Genomic DNA, 18,509 nt, shown 5'->3' with positions numbered 1-18,509 from the left:
ATTTTAAAAAATAATTATATACTTAAATGCTTCTGATCCATAATCAACAGGGAATGCACTTTGAATTATTTTCCTTATAGCAGGGATGATTTTACTATGTAATTGATATGAAATCTTTTCCTCATGAAGCCAAACTTTAGCAAGTTTGACTCAGGTTCTGGGAGAGGCATAAGGGTTAGGAAATGATGGCACCCCGGACTTGAGATTTTGTGTAGACACTGAATGGAACAAAGCTAACTGACTTGAAAGGAGATCAACTCCTTTATTATTATCACTGAGTTCTAACCAGCTAAGTCAACCAAAATGCCTTTTCTGGTGCTATGCCCACACAAGGAACAACTGACAGACTTAACAGCAGACTTTATTAGAAATGCTCCTCATTCATCTGTAAATTCACATTAAAAACGCTGAAGGCAGTTCCGTCTGAATATCTGACATCCTGCCATTACAACAATTTCCAGTTAAAAACTAGACCAGGCAGATAATTTGAAACATGTAAGAAATGCAAATAGGAAGCAGCATTTTAAAAATATATATATAATATGTATAATATATATATATATGGACTGAGTTTGGAAAATAAAGGATGATACCTTAAACATTCCACCCTTCTAGTTACAAGGGGCCCAAGGTTCACAAACAGAAAAATAAACAATAGAGCACACATTCTTTTGGTGTATGTTAGAAATTGGGGCTGAGAATTTAGAGTTCACCTAAAGTAAAAAATAATACTTTGCTCTAATAATGATATGTGATTTCAAGACTGGCCCTATGTTTAAGAGGCAAGTCACCTGCCTTGGCAGGGGGATGTGAGGGAGGGTGATTTGAGAGTTTAGAAAAGGCCCATCCTCCCATTCTTGCCTCCAAATATTAACCCCAACAGTTGCCAAGGTTGAAATTCCACCATTTTTTCCTTTGAGTTCAGAATTGCCCTACTCAGGTTCCTTTTTAAAATTCAAACTCCCCCAAGTGGAGGAACATAATGAGGTTGAGTTTATTAGCTCTTTCCTCTTTGACTGGTCTGGGGGGGGGGGGGGTTGCTAGAGAAGAGATGGATAGGGGATTGGTATTTAAATAGAGGGAGAGGCTGTTCAAAAATGAGAAATAAAAGGAAAGAGAAAAATAAAAGGGGGAATGGCTACCAAAAATAATTTGCCACCTTAATGATTTTGTTGAGGGCTAGCCCTTTAGGTCCTTTGAGAGGGACTGCAATTGAGTCTCTAAATAGTGACCAGTCCTCCTTACAAATTATGCAGAGCTAGGAAGGAATTGGTCTAGGCTTGGGAATAACTAGAACACTGGCACTTAACTACTTTCATCATCCATTATGCAAAGGCAATTGGTTTTTTTTTTTTTGTTCCCGCTCTGTACAATCACCCTCAATATATTTGAAAACGGGGCACAGGATAGAAAGTCTTCTGCCTAAATGTTTTATTCATTCTTTTGAATTAAAAATATGCTTTTTAATCAATACACTGATAGCATCCCTGTCTTGGTTGGGTAGGTAAAGCCCCAAGGCAGGGAGCAAACTGGTTTCTCTAGGTTCTTTATTGAGATGTCCAGCTTTAGAGGTCACCTTTGAGGATGGCAAACACTGTTGGCAACTTGCATTTATTTCCAAAGTAAATAATGAATCCAGATCATTCACATTATCTATCACCTCCCACAATGTCCAGTTGAACTGATTTAAGGGGGGGGAATGCCCCACATACATGTATATTTATATATATATATATATATACATATATATATATATAAAATTTTAAATTAAATTATGATCAAGTGTCCACTGAGACTTTGCTTCTGATGTAAACAATTCATTGTGCCAGATGCATTGCTTTAGTCTATTTTGAGTCCAGAAGGGCTTCAAACTTCTTACTGATATTGGAGATAGTTTTTCAGAGACTGAGGCAAAGGCAGCAATTCTATTTCATGCAGGCGTTCCCGACCAAGGGCAAATCGAATTGATCTTCGGCAGAGGTCCATTAGGGGCAGGGGCTCAGCTGAAACATAAAAGAGAGATTCAATATCACCACTGGCATTGCAGTATTTAGATATATTACCACCACCTATGAGGAGAGATGCAGCAAGGCCCATTTAATAATGAAAAGGCTGAAGGGAAGAGAGGAGGAAAGTTCATTCTTATGTCATGTTTGTTGCTGTCTTCCTGTGCCTTTGCTCTTATCATACATAGGACTATAGAATCAGATACAGAGCTAGGAAAGACTTCATGGGTTATATAACCCAACACCCTAATTTTACAGTTGAGAACTTGAGATCTAGGGAATGATGTAACATCATTTAAATCACAGCAAATTGGAGAGCCAAGATTTTAACCCAGTCTTCTGAGTATAAATTTACTTCATTGTGCATTAATTCTTAAAAAAAATTATATTCAACTATTTTAATTGTATAGTACCTTTATTTCCAAAAACACCCCAAAAAGTAGCTTAGCAAAGGCAATGATACAAATAACTGATTCTGAAAGTATATTCAATAATATACACCTGTATTCCTCAACCCCTGCCAGGAGGTACACTTCTTAATGTGCATTCTTTGCCCCCACAAGAAGTTAAGGGATTGCCCAATAATTGGAGCATGACTGAATAAGTCGTGTTATATGAATACAATGGAATACTGTGTTATATGAAAAATTTGGAAAGACTTACATGAACTGATACAAAGTGAAATGAGTAGAACTAGGAGAATATTGTACACAATAACAGCAACATTGTACAATGATCATTTATGACTGACCTAGTTCTTCATGACATTGCTCTTTCCTTGTTTTCCTCCTACCTGACTATTCCTTCTCAGTCAATGCTGGCTGATCACTGCTGAATGGTGGTTGTTCTATAAGGCTCTGTTCCAGGGCTTCTCTCCCCTCTATTCCCCTCCCCCTGCCCCCCCCCCCACCTTTTAATCTTATCAATTCCTTATCAGTTAGGTAGTGCTGTGGACAGTGCCCCAGCCCAGGAGTCCATCCAGGAGTCCAGAGGACCTGAGATCAAATTTGAGGTCAGACACTTAATACTAGCTATGTGACCTTGGGCAAGTCACTCAACTCTGAGTGCCTCACATCCAGGGCCATCTCCAGTCATCCTGATCCATATCTGATCACTGGACCCAGATGGCTTTGAAGGAGAAAGTGAGGTTGATGATTTAGCATAGTATCCCTCACTCAAATCCAATTCATGTCCATGTCATGGCATCATCTCCCTGATGTTATGGTCTTCAAGAAAGGACAAAAACAACAGCAGCTCCTAGATCTATGAAGATAACTCACTTCCTCATTTATCCATATCTTTAGCCCTTTTTCTCTACATCCAGTCTCATGTTTTTTTTCAAGGACAGTCCTATATCACCAATTCTCAAGCCCTCTGATACATTTGTTATTGCCGATCATCCCTTCCTCCTGGGCACTATTAGTTGTCTAAGATTTTTATTGACTAGATTCCCGGGTCTCCTGATTCTCAGTTCCTGGTTTTTGCCTCTCTGCATTCTGTTTCCAGTCTCTCACTGTCTTCCTCTCCCATTTTTGTCAAATATAAAGACACAATCCAACTCAACTACTCAATTAATACAACTCTATATCAGTCAAACAACTACTGAGAAACCAGAGGGAGGTAAAAGTTAACTGCTTTCGTTCGAAGTACTCCTGCAGTCATTAAAATTAATCTAGAGCTAAAAAAAGTTGGAAACAGGTCTTTAGTTTTAAATGTGAAGCATAAATCATCTCTCTTGCTCCTGAAGGGACTTCTAAATGGTAAATGCTTAACAACAGAAGCAAATAAAGAAAGCCCTTAAGCTCTTAGAACAGCTGCAAAACTTCAAGAATTCAGCCTGTTGTTTTTCTAAGGCAAAATATTAGCTGATTTCCTCTCTTTTCTCAGTCTTGAAACTCCCTTCAGAACTGCAGAGTATTGAGACTGAGATGTGAGCAATCTGATCAGAAGGAGAACATTTGACTTCTCTGGCAGGAGTTCCATTCTAAAAAACAATTTTCCTGCTGGGTATTTAAGTGGGAGAAAATCCTGAATTTAGTGTTACAAGGCATGGTTTCAGATTCTGACTCTGCTACTTATTTCAGTTTTCTCAGCTGTAAAATAAGGAGATAAGGCTAGATTATGTTTAAGAACTCTTTCAGTTTTTATGATGCAATTAACAAATCCAAAATGCATAAAATCTTAAAAGCGTCTAATCCATCTTCTCTTTACAGATGAAGATATTGAAGTCCAGGAAATTTAAGTGATTTTCAACATCACAGAATAAATGTGGATCTAGGTTTGGAATCCAGCTCTCATTCCATTTTGTGTCTTAGAAAGGAAGGAAGTGGGTAGGGGAAGGGAAGGTAAGGTGGCACAGAGGATAGAGCACCAACCTGAGTTCAGATTTGATACTTGATACTTAATAGCTGTGTGACCTTGGGCAAGTCACTTAAACCCTACTGCCTCTTAAGCTCCTCCTCAACCCAAAAAAGTATATTAAATGATCACAGGATTATAGATTCAAAGCTAGGAAGTGACCCCAGAGAACATTTAGTCTAATCCTTTCTTTTTTACAGATGAGGAAACCAAAATCTAGGAAGTAACTTGCCCAAGGTCACACCTGCATTTAGTATCTCGAATTGGCAATCAGGTCTTGATTCCAAATTCAGCTGCACCATAGAGATAAAGCAAGAAGAGTAGGGGTGGGGCCAGTAGGTGGGGCAGTGGATAGAGCACTGGCCCTGGAGTCAGGAGTACCTTTGAGTTCAAATTTGGCCCCAGACACTTAATTACCTAGCTGTGTGGCCTTAGGCAAGTCACTTAACCCCATTGCCTTGCAAAAACCTTTTAAAAAAAGAAGAGTAGGGTTCATGCACAGGAGGAAAGAAGTTCTGCCACTCCAGTGCCCTGAGGGCCAGCCGAAGGCCCACCATGACCTTCTTCCACTTTGGCAATTGCTTTGCCTTGGCATACTTCCCCTACTTCATCACATACAAGTACAGTGGCCTGTCAGAGTACAAAGCTTTCTGGAAATGTGTGCAGGCGGGAACCACCTATCTCTTTGTACAGCTCTACAAGATGCTGTTTCTCACGACCTTCTTCCCCATGTGGGAAGGTGGAGCTGCTATCTATGATTTCATAGGGGAGTTCATGAAGGCAACTGTGGACCTGGGGGACCTGGTGGGCCTTCACCTTGTCATGTCTCGGAATGCAGGGAAGGGTGAGTACAAGGTGATGGTGGCAGCCCTGGGGTGGGCCATGGCAGAACTCATCATGTCCCGCTGTATCCTTCTCTGGGGTGGGGCTTGGGGCATCGAGTTCAGTTGGAAATACATCCAGATGAGCATTGATTCCAACATCAGCTTGATCCACTACATTGCAGTCTCTGCCCTGGTGTGGATGTTCACTTGATACAACCTGCCACGGAACTTCCACCCCCCATTGACTCTCCTTCTGGGAATCAGCGTCTACAAAGCCTTTATCCTGGAGGCTTTTGTCCACCTCTTCTCCCTGGGCAGTTGGACGGCCCTACTTGTCTGAGTAGTGATGACTGGCGTCCTTGAGCTGAGTTCCCTCAGTCTCTTTGTAACTCCTGTACACAACAACTGACCCTCTCTCCTAACCTCTTCCTGGGGCCTCAACACCTGGGCTTAGTCCCTCTCTTTAGAATTAAAGGGTTCTTTTGGGGTTTTTTCCTACTTAAAAAAAATAAAAAAGAAGAGTAGGGTTGAGAAAAGGAGATTAGAGGCAAGGAAAAAGATATAAGGCAAATACAAATATTTAGCTATAGAATTTGCTATATAGTTGCTCACATATAAAGCAAAAATCAATGATGGATGGCTTCACCTTGGACTCAGCATGGTTTGTTTTTATATTTTTGGGTACACACCACCCTTACCCCTTCTGTTTCCACTCAGTTATCTGAGCTTCCAAAGACTGATATTATTGTCTTGTCAAATTATATTAAACTATTTATCAGATACATTCATTGTATATAGCTAGAGACTTTATAAACTAGTCCTGTAGGCAAAACCAATAACCATGAAAACTGATGTTGATGAAATCAATCCTATGGCCTTCAGTCTCCTGTGATTCCGCCCCCCCCAAATCTTGGCAGTCCAGCTAATATCCTGACCCCCCCCCCAAAAAAAAAAGATCCATACCTCCTGAAGTGTAAAGATTACAGAAAACCGTTGTATTTCTTCACTGGAAGTTTCCTGAACCAGTGAAATTGGTTTGCTCGGGTTTTTTTTTTTTGTTCTTCATTTTGAAGAAGACCATGCTGAATTGAATTTGAGTAAGGAGGTGCTGTGCTAAGACACCAGCCTCATTTTTTTTCCTCTGGAGTCCAGTGACTTGCCCAAGGTCACACAGCTATTAAGAGTCAAATGTCTGAGGCTGGATTTGAACTTCTGTCCTCCTGACTTCAGGGCCAGTGCTCTATCCACTGCCCTACCTAGCTGCCCCAGGAACTGAATGTTTATCGATCATTTGTGTGACAGGCAAGCCTAACAGTAAAATAATATTAGGACTCTTTTTTTTTTAAGGCATGGTAGAGTAATGGAAAGAGCAATCAATCTGCAATCAGAAGAGTTAGATTGGAATTTTCCAATTCCACTCACTAGCTGTGGGACTTAGAGCACAATCAATCACCTCTTTGAGTCTCAGTTTCTTCATCTGTAAAATGAGGATTCAAACTAAATGATCTCTGAGAACCTTATCAGCTCTATCATTCTATGAAACTAGGATTTTGTTTTCTAGAAGACACTAATCCTGTGTCTGTAGGAAGAGCCAAGGGGTTAAATGGAATTCATTTGTTCACAGATTTAGAGGTGGAAGGACCCTGGATAGGGACCATTTTAACCACTTCTTTTAGAGATGTGGAAACTGAGGCACAGAGTGTATAAATGGATGACCAAAGATTAAACAGATTCAACTTAGATCATCTGCCTCTAAAACCACATGAGCCACTATTCCTCATACTAATATAGGTAAATGTCTTTCCTAGGCTATTAGAAAATTACAGATCATGTTATTACATCTTAGAAATCCAACAGATAATTCTCATGGCTTACTCCAATCTTCCCATCCTCAGCCTGATATGGAGAAAACATTCTGCCAATGTTTCGAAGCGATCTTCTATCTCCATTTCAAAAATTATGTGGGAGAATTCAGAATTAGAATCCTCAGTTCAACAAGCATGTTTTCACAGGAAACCTAAGGTTTCCTTTTAGGCTCCAGACTCAAAGTGTCTGAAAGAGGCTGAGGGAGACCATTGCCTTCTAAGGACTTTTCTCTCTCTTTTTTTTTTTGAACATGCAGAGATATTTGCACTCAGACAAAAGCAAAACCACTCTCCAGGTAATAGATCTTAGGCAGCAGTTAGATGGAGCTGGACATAAGATGAGTTCTTTTCACTATATCTTTGCAACCAATTAAAATTGATCTTTCTCGATATTTGGTCAGAGTTCACCCACACCTTGAAGACCTTCAGGTAGGTAGGACTGGCCTTTTATTTAGGTGGAGTGAACATTCAGTCCCCTGGACATGCTGAGGGTAATGAGAAGTCACCCCTGTTCATTGGTACCTAGAATTCTTTGACTACCAAGAGGGCGAGAGGTACAGTGAAAAGAGTGCTGAATTTTGAATCAGAGGACTTGCCTTTCCCAGATGTGAACTTGGGCAAATCAATTTCCCCTCCCTGGCTTTCAGTGGTGTTATCTGTACCATGAAGAATTGAACTAAAAGTGTCTCTTGAAATATCATTGTAAAACTGTAATTCTAAATTTTTCCATTTTGTGGTTAGAGATAAAGAGGAAAATGCAAATCCTCCTGGGAGAGGATAAAGACTGAGTAAATGATTCTGATCAGATTCCTTCCTGAGAACAAGTTTTGAAAGAGGGGGAAAAAAAAAGAAATTTACTTGATAACTTTATAATACATTTAAAAGGTAGTGTATAATAGATTTGCAGTTTCAAGTACAATCATTTTTTTAAATTCTATGATATAGAAGTATTTGTTTTATTTTAAAAATTAAAATAAAATATAAAAAAGAGGGAGGATTATAGACTTATAGGTTTAGTGCAAAAGACATTACATCCAATCTGCTCATTTTACAGATGAGGAAACTGAAGTCAAGAGAGGTTGAATTGCCCAAGGTCACATAGGTGGATCTAGGTCTTCTGGATTCCAAGGTCAAGCAGTCTTCTATGAATTGACAAGAAAAGAGAATTCCAGGTGGAAAAAGTATTCAGGCAGCTAGATGGCATAAGTGGATAGAGTGGTGGGTCTGAAGGAAGTTCAAATCTGGCCTCAGACATATACTAATTGCATGACCCTGGGTAAGTCACATAATCCTGTTTGCCTCAGTCTTCTCTTCTGTCAAGTGAACTGCACCACTCACTTGCTTTCTTATTTTTAATTATCTTTTCATGCCTGTATGACAGTTGGAGGTGGCATTCTTTAGTATATAAAGGGGTGAGGGGTGGGAATGGAATAAGCAGCTTCTGAGTTCCCTTCTAATTTGAGGATTCTAGGGTACGTGTCCTTTGAGATCATCTTTTGATAGTTGAAGAATCTGAATGAAAATAAATGCTTGTCATACTAAAGCGGAGACTTCCATTAAATGAGTTATTATGCACAATACGCTATGCTAGAAACTAACTAAGAAGCAGCTTCCAAGGGTTGTACTGTCAGACAGGGAACAAAGATCTCCTGACTGCTAGCTGAGTGTTTGACTACATCACACTGTAAAGATAGTAGGAACTATGAAGTAGGGTGTGTGTATGGAAGGATGGAAAAAAAAGGATTAAAAAAGTGGGTTCTTGGTTTATCCACCTGTAAAATTGGAAAAATGATACCTTTCCATGAAGTCACTGTAAGAATCAAAGGAGAAATCTATATGAAGGTGCCTTAAAAAAAATTATTTAGATTCTGAAAATGACTCATGGGCTGACTAAGGGTGCTCCTGCTGAATGACCATAGTACCTCTTCCCCTTGGAAATGCTTGAGACCCACAGGTTAAGTTTCTTTCTAAGCTCTCTTCTTTTGATACTTCTACTTTTCTGAGTTTAGTTTAGAAAAATGCCTAGCTGATGTCAAAAATTCATCCCTGGTTGCTTAAAGAAACAAATATTTTTTAACTTCTTAGATTGTTTCTAGTTAAGATTTTCAAGTTTCTAGTTAATCACTTATTGTCCTGCCAATGTGAAGATAAGAGTCCCGACTCACCCAACAGTATTAGGGTTTAGAAATGCTTTTTAAATTGTAGGATCGAGCTTCTTGAAACCCACATAGCCCATCATAGCATCAGAATCTAAGACTATTAAGGATGGATGGGGCAATTCCCTCATTTTACAGGAAAGAAAATTGAGGCCCAAAGAGAGATATTTAAACACCCAAGGTAAAAATAAAAAAAAAAAAAAAGAAGAAGAAGAAAAACTAGTTAGTTTGGCACATCTTGGGCTAGAATTCCTGACCTTTAGTCACTGGGGCCAGTAAGAATATTCTGAGCTAAGAAAGATATGAACTGAATGCTTCCCAGTTTGTACACCAACTATGCCCTGGATAAGTTTATTGACCAGCACTTGTATAACACTTAAATATAACAAGGAACAAAAATTAACTCATTTGAACACAAAACCACCTTGTGAGGCAGATGTTTTATTATGCCCATTCTATAGATCAGGAAACTGAGATTGAAAGAGGTCAAGTGACTTTGTCTAGGGCCACACATCTAGCAAGTGTCTGAACCTGGATTTGAATTCAGATATTCTTGACTACAAACTCTAGCTTCCTCTGGATTAATAAGACTAGTTTACCCATGAAGAAACTTTCTTCCAATGCAGATCAGCAACTTAAAAGACTTGAAGGGTTGTCCTGGGCATTGAGGGGTTATAATTGCCTATAATGAGTTGACTAAAATTAAAATACTATATTATTCAATTCAACAAAAATTTATTCAGTTATGTACTATGTGCTTAGCATTTTGCTGTGAGAAAGAATGAATTTAGTCCTTGTCCTTGGGAGCTTATCAAATAAAGGAGATGGAACAAAACTATATAAATGAAAAGTTAAGTGGTTTGTATAAAATAATACAAGAGATGTTATAGGCAGTAGAATGTCTAGTAAATCACTGGTAATTTCCATTAGTGTTAAGAGTTTAGAGGAAGAGATTTTTATGAACAAAAAAGTGCAAAAGGCTTCAATGAGGAGGCAAAACTTGAGTTAGCATTGAAGGATAGGTATAATAATTATAAAATTAAAAACTACTATAATTACTAGATGGTGGGTTCATTATGCCAAAATACATTCGGTTTCTTATTTCACTTACTTAACCACTGATTCATTTTGGCATCATCAAAGCAGAGGGAGGGAATTTTGCTTTCTGAATTATTCATTCAGAGATCCCTGAGGTCTCCTTTCTGCTTCCAAAGGGGTCAGACTTTTCATACAACTTGCTTTATTGATGTACCTTTTTGCTTTATGAAAGGCAGGGTATACATTATTGATTGCTGCCAACCAGCTGTTGGTGGAAATCGACAAAACCTGACTTCCCTGGGATTTGGTGGAAGCATTAGTGAACTGAGGTCCTATTTAATGAACACAGGCTGTAAATAGATATGTCATTTTGGTTGCCTTTTATATTTTCTAAGCAGAAGCCAATCTTTATGAAACCTATTTTTTAAAAAGGCAATTGTGTAATGTTCTAAGCCGCATTTAGGATCCTTCCTCTGAGTGGACCAGACAGAAAAGAGTCCTTGGAGAGTGACCAATCCTATTCTCAGTCATCTCTAGCTTTGATTCTTTGTTTTTAAAAAAAATTAAATGAATAAAATCTATTTTTCTCTAGATTCTACTTCCCTTGACTGGGGGAAATGAAAAACAAAACCCTTGTAATAAATAGGAATAGACAAGCAAAACAAATTCCTGCATCGGTAATGTCCAAAAAAAAAAGAAAAATGACTCTGCATCCAGAATCACTTTTCAAGAGGTGGGTACCATCTTTTATTATGGATCTTTTGTCTGGCTTTGCTTCTACAAATCTGAAATATTTTCAGATTTTAAGAGCAACAGCTGGTACCCCATGTTACACCCTGGGAAGCTCAGTCATGATGAATGATGTGGTCTTCTAGTAAAGCATTTCTATGATGCAGAGGTTCCTTACCCTTTTTATATCATGGAGTTTGGCAGTCTGGTAAAGTCTATGATCCCTGTGTCAGAGTAACGAATTTTATGAATAACAGAAAATACATAGTATTAAAGAAGAAGCTAGATTCATATTGCAAAGTGTTTTCCATGTGTCTCATTTGATATGATCTTAACAACAACCCTTTGAGGTAAGCACTGTTAGGCAAAGCTCAAAAGCTAGCAATTGTCTGAGGCCAGATTTGAACTCAGCTTATCCTTATTCCAAGTTTAACTTTACTACCAAGCCACCTAATCACCTATGTGACAGCTATCTGATTGCTCTTCCCTCCCTCCTTACTTTTCCCATATTTTGGGCTTTCAGATCTTTTGAGATATTTTTGGAAGATAGGATCCACAGGCAATAAAATAGCTATTTTATAGTGGAGTTTGTGAGTCTGGTGATGAGCTTTCTGAAAGTAGCTAGAGAGACAATGTGAGTTAGGATGGGGATAGGGACTTTCTACCTGTCAGAGAATAGTATGGGGCATGTAATCAATTAGTATTTTAATACCAAGATGGGGTCAGTGGTGGTGATTGATAATTAAAATCCATGTGATGAAGAAAAGGTTCTGAAATATTGGAAATTGAAGGGGATGCCCATCAATGAATGACTGAACAAGTTATGGTATATGAATGTTAAGGAGTACTACTTGTTCTATAAGAAACCAAGAATGGTTTGACCCTAGAGAAGTATGGAAAGAATTACATGAGCTGATGCTGAATGAACAGAACAGAGCCAAGAGAATATTGTACACATCAACAGTAACATTGTGAGTTGATCTGAATGAACACTATGTTCACTTTTTAAAAAATTTCTCATATAGGGGCAGCTAGGTGACACAGTGGATAGAACACCAGCCCTGGAGTCAGGAGTACCCGAGTTCAAATCCAGCCTCAGACACATAATAATTACCTAGCTGTGTTGGCCTTGAGCAAGCCACTTAACCCCGTTTGCCTTGCAAAAACCTAAAAAAAAAAATTCTCTTTTGTTTTTTCTTCCTATCTCATGTTTTCTTTCTTTGTCCTTAGTTCTAATTACTCATACACAAAATGACTAATATGTAAATATGTTGACACAAATGTACATGAAAATTACATGTATAACATTCATTAGACTGTATAACACTGATGGGAGGGGGGGAAGGGAAGGTGGAAGAAAAATGTGTAACACTATCTGCAAGTGGATGAATATGAAAAAAACTTTCATATCATGAAATTGTAAAAACAAAATAAAATATCAACAAAAAATGAAAAAGTTCTGAAAGGCAGTGGTGTAATAGTGATTAGGGTACAGTGATTGGTGAACTTGGAGTGTGAAAGACCTGGGAGTTCAAATCCTTCCTTAGACATTTATAGGTGTATGACCTTGATAGAGCAAGTCACTGAACCCCCTCCTCTAATCTCCATCTCCTCATCTGCAAACGGAAGCTGTTGGATTCAATGACCTTTAAAGTACCTCATAACTATGACCCTATAAATAACTTAATTTGTGAACCAAGAATAAATCAGAACATGATCTTAAAATGTGATTTATTTTTTAAAACGAAAAAAAACCCCAGAATTTTTATTTCAAATGAGTCCTATTTTCTTCATTTTCTACATTCATTCCTAAGGATGTTGGTTTTTGGACACTACATTTGATGAATACCTCCCTAAGTTATGACCTTCAAAGGCAATGCCATATTTTATCAACTATCCCCAGTAGTGACAAGTGTTGGTTGTATGGGATCTAGTTTGACTTTATTTTTTATTTTTAGGTTTTTGCAAGGCAAACAGGGTTAAGTGGCTTGCCCAAGGCCACAGAGCTTGGTAATTAAGTGTCTGAGACTGGATTTGAACCCTGGTACTCCTGACTTCAAGGCCAGTGCTTTATCTACTATACCACCTAGCTGCCCCCTAGTTTGACTTTTGAAAATAACCCTAAAATTTGCTAAATTTGGGGGGGGGGGGAATCAAGCTGTCCAATCCCATTTTTGCTTCTATTTTTAAAGAAAGGATATATAATGTATGCTGTTTATTTAAGGATTACAGTTAGGTCCCCTTTAGTATGAATAATGAGTCCCTTAAAGTGATCAGATTTATAATTCTATAAAATATGGCAATTGGTTCCAGCCCAATGGAATTATGGAATGGGAATCTAAATAATGTGATCACTTGAGGGGATTAATTATTAATACTATCTGAACTAAGCTGCATTTTATTTTGCAATTACCTTATAAATATGATCCCATGCCTTAAGTGGAAAAGAAATCTAATCAAACCGAAGAGAAATCAGAAAGCTGATTGGTGTATGTAAAATAATATTTTCTTCTATAATGTAGGGGAAATGTATCTAAGTCTCATGAGGAGGAAACAAGTTGCAACATTTGAGCATACAGGCATTCTGAGATTTATCCCTAGGGGAAAAATCACATACTAAGAGGTGAAAGAGGAGAGAGAAGTATGGAAAAAAAAGTTTAATTAAACTCAAGATGATGAGGTCTCTTGTAGATGAAGTAATTGTGTGCACACAATTTATATAGGAATTAGATGAGATAGAAAAAGAACTGACTTTAGATTCAGAGGACATGACTTTAAAGTCTGCCCTTGACTCTTATTTTATATGTGACCTTGAACATGTTACTCTAAACTTCAATTTTCTCATGTATAAAATAATTAATAAAAATACTTGATATTTATATTGAACTTGCCATGTTCAAGATACTGTTGATAGGTATTTTACAATTGTTATCTCATTTGATCCTATCATAATAACCCTGATAAGTAGATATGATAATTATCTCAGTTTCACAGATGAGGACACAGAGGCAAAAGGGACTTGCCTAGCTGGAGTCACACAGCTAGTAAGTGCCTGAGGTTACATTTGAATTGAAGCCTTCCAGAATCCACTTCCAGTGTTCTATCCAATGAGCCACCTTAGCTGCTTCCATAACTGTACAGGAATTTAAAGTTTCAAGGCAATAAGTAACCCATACCACATCATTTGATTCTGATACCATGCTAGTGAAGGAAGCAGAAGAATCCCTATTTGATTGATGAAAAAGTTAAAGCACTGAGCACCTATAATCCACTCTTAAGTATAATAATAACTTACCTCTATAGTGTTTTAAGGTTTACAAAGCATTTTTACCAAATTATGTCATCTGATCCTTATAAGCATCATGTTAAGATTTTTATTATAATTATCTTTATCTCCATTGCATGGTTGAGGAAAATGACGCTGACAGAGGTTAAGTGGCTTTCCCAAGGTCACAAATATCACACAGTGAATAAGTTTCAGGTGAATCTTAAGTCTTGTCTTCCTTACTCTAAATTCAGTATTTAAACTATTATGCCACTTAGAATATCACATATTCCTTATAACAGTCTGGCAAAAGTGCCAGATTCAAGGTCACATAGAAGGTCACATTGCCTCCAGGGATGAATTCAGAAAAGAGGCAGGCAAGTTTGGTAATTACAAAATGGGGCTTAAGAGTCAGGAAGATTTTCCTTTAAGACCCACCTCTAATACTGAGTAGCTATGTGACTTTGGTGACCTTAAACAAATCATTTACTCTCTTTGGGACTCCATTTCCTTAATTCTAAGGGAGTTGGATTAGATGTTATCTGGGAAAATTTAGGAAACATTAACTATTTTTGCTTCAGTAGAGATTTTCCCTACTGAAAAAAACTATATATTGTAGTATTTAATATTTTCAAAGTTAGTTTTGAAAGGTCGGGCTATATGATGGAACCAGTTAAGCACTCACTTAGTACATGGTGCCAGACCTTGAATTAAATACTGAAGATACAAAGAAAGACAAAAACAGGTTCTAATGGGGGAGATGATCATCTGTATAGATTTCTGTATAGAATATTAAAGTATAGTATAGCATACTAAAATATACATAAAATAATTTTAGAGGGAAAGTCCTAGCTTCAGGAGTATCAGGAAAAAACTCCTACAGAAGAGAAGATTTAAGATATCTTAAAGGGTACAAGAGCAAGAGTACAGTACCTCTAGATCATATGTAGAAGAAGTACATTTATCCTTTTCACATCTTGGTGGCTGGGGGCATGATGCCACCTCAATCTAGAAAATCTGAGTAAAATTATTTTGACCATCCCTTTGTATCAGAGGAGAAACCTGAATTATCATGGAGTTAAAAAATTGATATTATAAATACTTCATACATACTTTATGCATTTCTGAGCTTTTAAACCTTTTCTTTGTTGTCTGTAGCTTCTGCAAAACTTCCAAAAAATTCCCATTTAATTTCTTATGCCTACTCAAGATATATCAAAACCTTGATGGGGAAAGTCAGGAAGGGGCCAGGTTGTAAAGGGCTTCTGTCTATTAGCCTAGCATGAAATAATCATCTATTAGGAATTGCATGTATGCTTTAAATGCCCTATATCAAGACAACATGACATAACTGAAAAAATATTTGACTGTGAATCATACAGTAAATTACAGAATTTTAGAACAGTAATCATCTAGTTCAATCCAACCTTGTCCCACAGATGGAATTGTCTTGTCCAAGGTTATACAGTGAGTTAAGTGTCAGAGCTGAAACTAGAATTTAGGTCTCCTGAACTCCTGGTCCAGAATGCTTTCCACTTTAAAATATTGCTTAAGTCTGGATTTTAGTTCTAACCCTGTCATCAATTTATTGCTTTGACCTGCCTCACAGGGCTGTTGTAAGAATCAAATGAGATGCTGCATGATACAAATGCAAGACATTGTTAGGAATTTAGACAATTTTTGCTTTACAAAAGCAAATTATTGGCAGATTTCTATGTAAAATGATTTCTGTGTGTGTGTGTGTGTGTGTGACAGAGAGAGAGAGAGAGAGAGACAGACAGAGACAGAGAGACAGACACATGGGGGCAGAAAGGACAACCAACATTGGTGGGACACACACTCATTACTAAGGAGCTAGCTGATGGACAAAAAACAAGATACATTGGGGCCTGAATACCCGGGCAATGCTAGAGTTGTCTCAAGTCAAGCCTCCTATCTTGTGGCAGCCCTGATGGTAATCTCTCCATGATTCCCTTCATGGGTTCATTTTCTGCTTTCACTTCATAGGGTTTTTTTTTTAACGTTTTTTGGGGGGAGGGTGGGGTAGGGATAGGGGAGGGGGAGAAACAGAGAGAGCACAGTAAAGAGTACAGTAAAATTAACATAGCTGTTTTCTTGGAATATGGCTTTCTTTCAGAAGCTAAGGTCAAATTGGGGTAATTGTGTGATTTATGTAAATTCATGCAAAATAATTTATGTAAAGTGAGAACAATCTGTACTGGCTAGTAATACATAATTTGCTGGAGTAGGTGGACATCTGAAGCTACGGATATGAAGTCTAAAAAGTAGTATATGTGCCTGTGAGTATATTTGATGGTGTGAACTTTGGCACAGGAGGGCTCCCCTTTAAGAACTCAAAACAGTAAGTGGAAACCCAAACTCACCAAATAGAAACTAAAAAAAAATGGGATTAGGTGGCTGGCCCAAGATCACACAGCTACGTAATTATTAAGTATCTGAGGCCGAATTTGAACTTAGGTCTTCCTAACTCCAGAGCCGGTGCTGTATCCACTGCACCACCTAGCTGCCCCAGAATCCTTATTTTAAAGGGGTTCCTTGCACCAAAAATAGATCAGGATTGCTCTACATAGTGAGCTCCTTAAATTATTTTAAATAATTCAACTTCTAACTGAATATTATGTTTTTAAATTTTTTATTATAGTTATAACTACACTTTATAATTATTCTATCCTTTTTGACACCTTTCCCTCCCTCTCTAGAAATATGGGTCCTCGCTTTACTGGTTAATAATTGGATAATCCCATGGTTATTTTCATCACCAGCAGTTTTCAGTCAACCAGGGAAAGTTTGAAAACAACAAACATATGTCATCTTCCAAAATGGTGTTATTTTTCTTAATGATATCAAAGACTGAAGACCTTGGGTATTTGAGGTGGGAAGAGGAGCTGCTACTAGTTAAGTTTAGGAGTGCCAGTGAGATTTAGTGAATGTAAACACACACACACACACAAACACACACAAATATATTCAAAAATTTTTAAACATTTTTAAAAATTTTGAGTTCCAAATTCCTTTTCTTCCCTCATGGAGAAGGCAACAATTTGATATAGATTTACAAGGTATAGTTATGCAAAATATATTTCCACATCATCCATCTTTGTGAAAGAAAAAAATCCCCCCCAAGCAAGAAAAATAAATAAAATTTTTAAAATTATGCTTCAATCTATCCTCAGACCCCATCAGTTCTATCCCTGAAGTTGGACAGCATTTTTCATCATCAGAACTTTGTAATCATATTGATCAGAGTAAGCCAAATCTCATAGAGTTGATCACTGGATAATATTGCTATGACTGTGTATAATGTTCTGATTCTGCTCACTTCACTTTACAACAGTTTATATAAGTCTTTCCAAGTTTTTCTGAAAACATTAGTGTTAGGACTTTAACAATCTCTTTTTCCTATTGGTGAGATCTTCCTGGAACTTCCTCTTTTGGGGAAGGGCACAGACCAGACTCTATTCTCTAGACTAAGCCATCATTCCCCTCATCAGTCTCCCCTTTTGATTAATTTCCTCTTTCTCAACCCTAACCCTTTTCAGCTCCCCCTTAATATAAGCTTACAATATAAGGTAAATTCCTGGAGGACAGCCACTGTCCTTTTTTCTAGAATTGTATCTCCAAAGTCTAGCGTATAGTAAACATTTAATTAATGATTGTTGACTGACATGTTTTGAGAGGAGTAATGGTTTTTTTTTTTTTTTTTTTTAGTTTTTGCAAGGCAGTGGGGGTCAAGTGGCTTGCCCAAGGCCACACAGCTAGGTAAAGAGTGTCTGAGGCCGGATTTGAACTAAGGGCAGGTCCTGGGGCTCAACTATATCTCTCAATGCTATCCAGGGGTATCAACCCAAACAGAAATGGATCTCAGGTAGAATGATACCCACTTAGAAAATCACAAATCATACATTATGTATGTTGTAGTTTATTTTGTTAGACATTTCCCTATTACATCTTAATTTGATAATGCCACATTAACTCCCTGGCTACAGTGCCTAATTGACTGGCTGGTTGGCTTGACACCTCTAAATTAGAATCATATCAACTAAGAACCCGATCTCACAGAAACAATTTTATAGAGTAAAATAAGGTGCAGGATGATAGATAAGCCAAAAAAAAAAGGAGGGGCAGGTGCTCAGTTTTTAAATCTAGTGATTTAAATTAACTGCTAATACATCTCATTTCTCCAGCAATAGTGCTGAAGGAGGAACAAAGATCAATAAAATTGATACTCATTTTAGCTCCACATTATT

General features: G+C 37.7%; 1 protein-coding gene and 1 pseudogene across 2 annotated transcripts in view; one reads left to right on the top strand and one right to left on the bottom strand.

The window, feature by feature from the left end:
• Positions 1-343: 343 nt before the first annotated feature.
• SPSB4 (splA/ryanodine receptor domain and SOCS box containing 4) overlaps positions 344-18,509 on the bottom strand; it is a 169,688-nt gene continuing 151,522 nt past the window's right edge. For both annotated transcript variants that reach the window (XM_074214898.1, XM_074214899.1), the window contains exon 3: positions 344-2,003. In XM_074214898.1, the coding sequence (XP_074070999.1) occupies positions 1,876-2,003 (128 nt within the window). In that variant the 3' untranslated portion in view covers positions 344-1,875. The remainder of the gene's footprint in view (positions 2,004-18,509) is intronic.
• LOC141507336 (BOS complex subunit TMEM147 pseudogene) lies at positions 4,910-5,597 on the top strand (annotated as a pseudogene).

Source organism: Macrotis lagotis, chromosome 1 (assembly GCF_037893015.1).
Source record: "Macrotis lagotis isolate mMagLag1 chromosome 1, bilby.v1.9.chrom.fasta, whole genome shotgun sequence".
Lineage (NCBI taxonomy): Eukaryota > Metazoa > Chordata > Mammalia > Peramelemorphia > Peramelidae > Macrotis > Macrotis lagotis.
The sequence above is the reverse complement of the archived record's forward strand: the minus strand, read 5'-3'. Positions and strand labels throughout refer to the sequence as shown.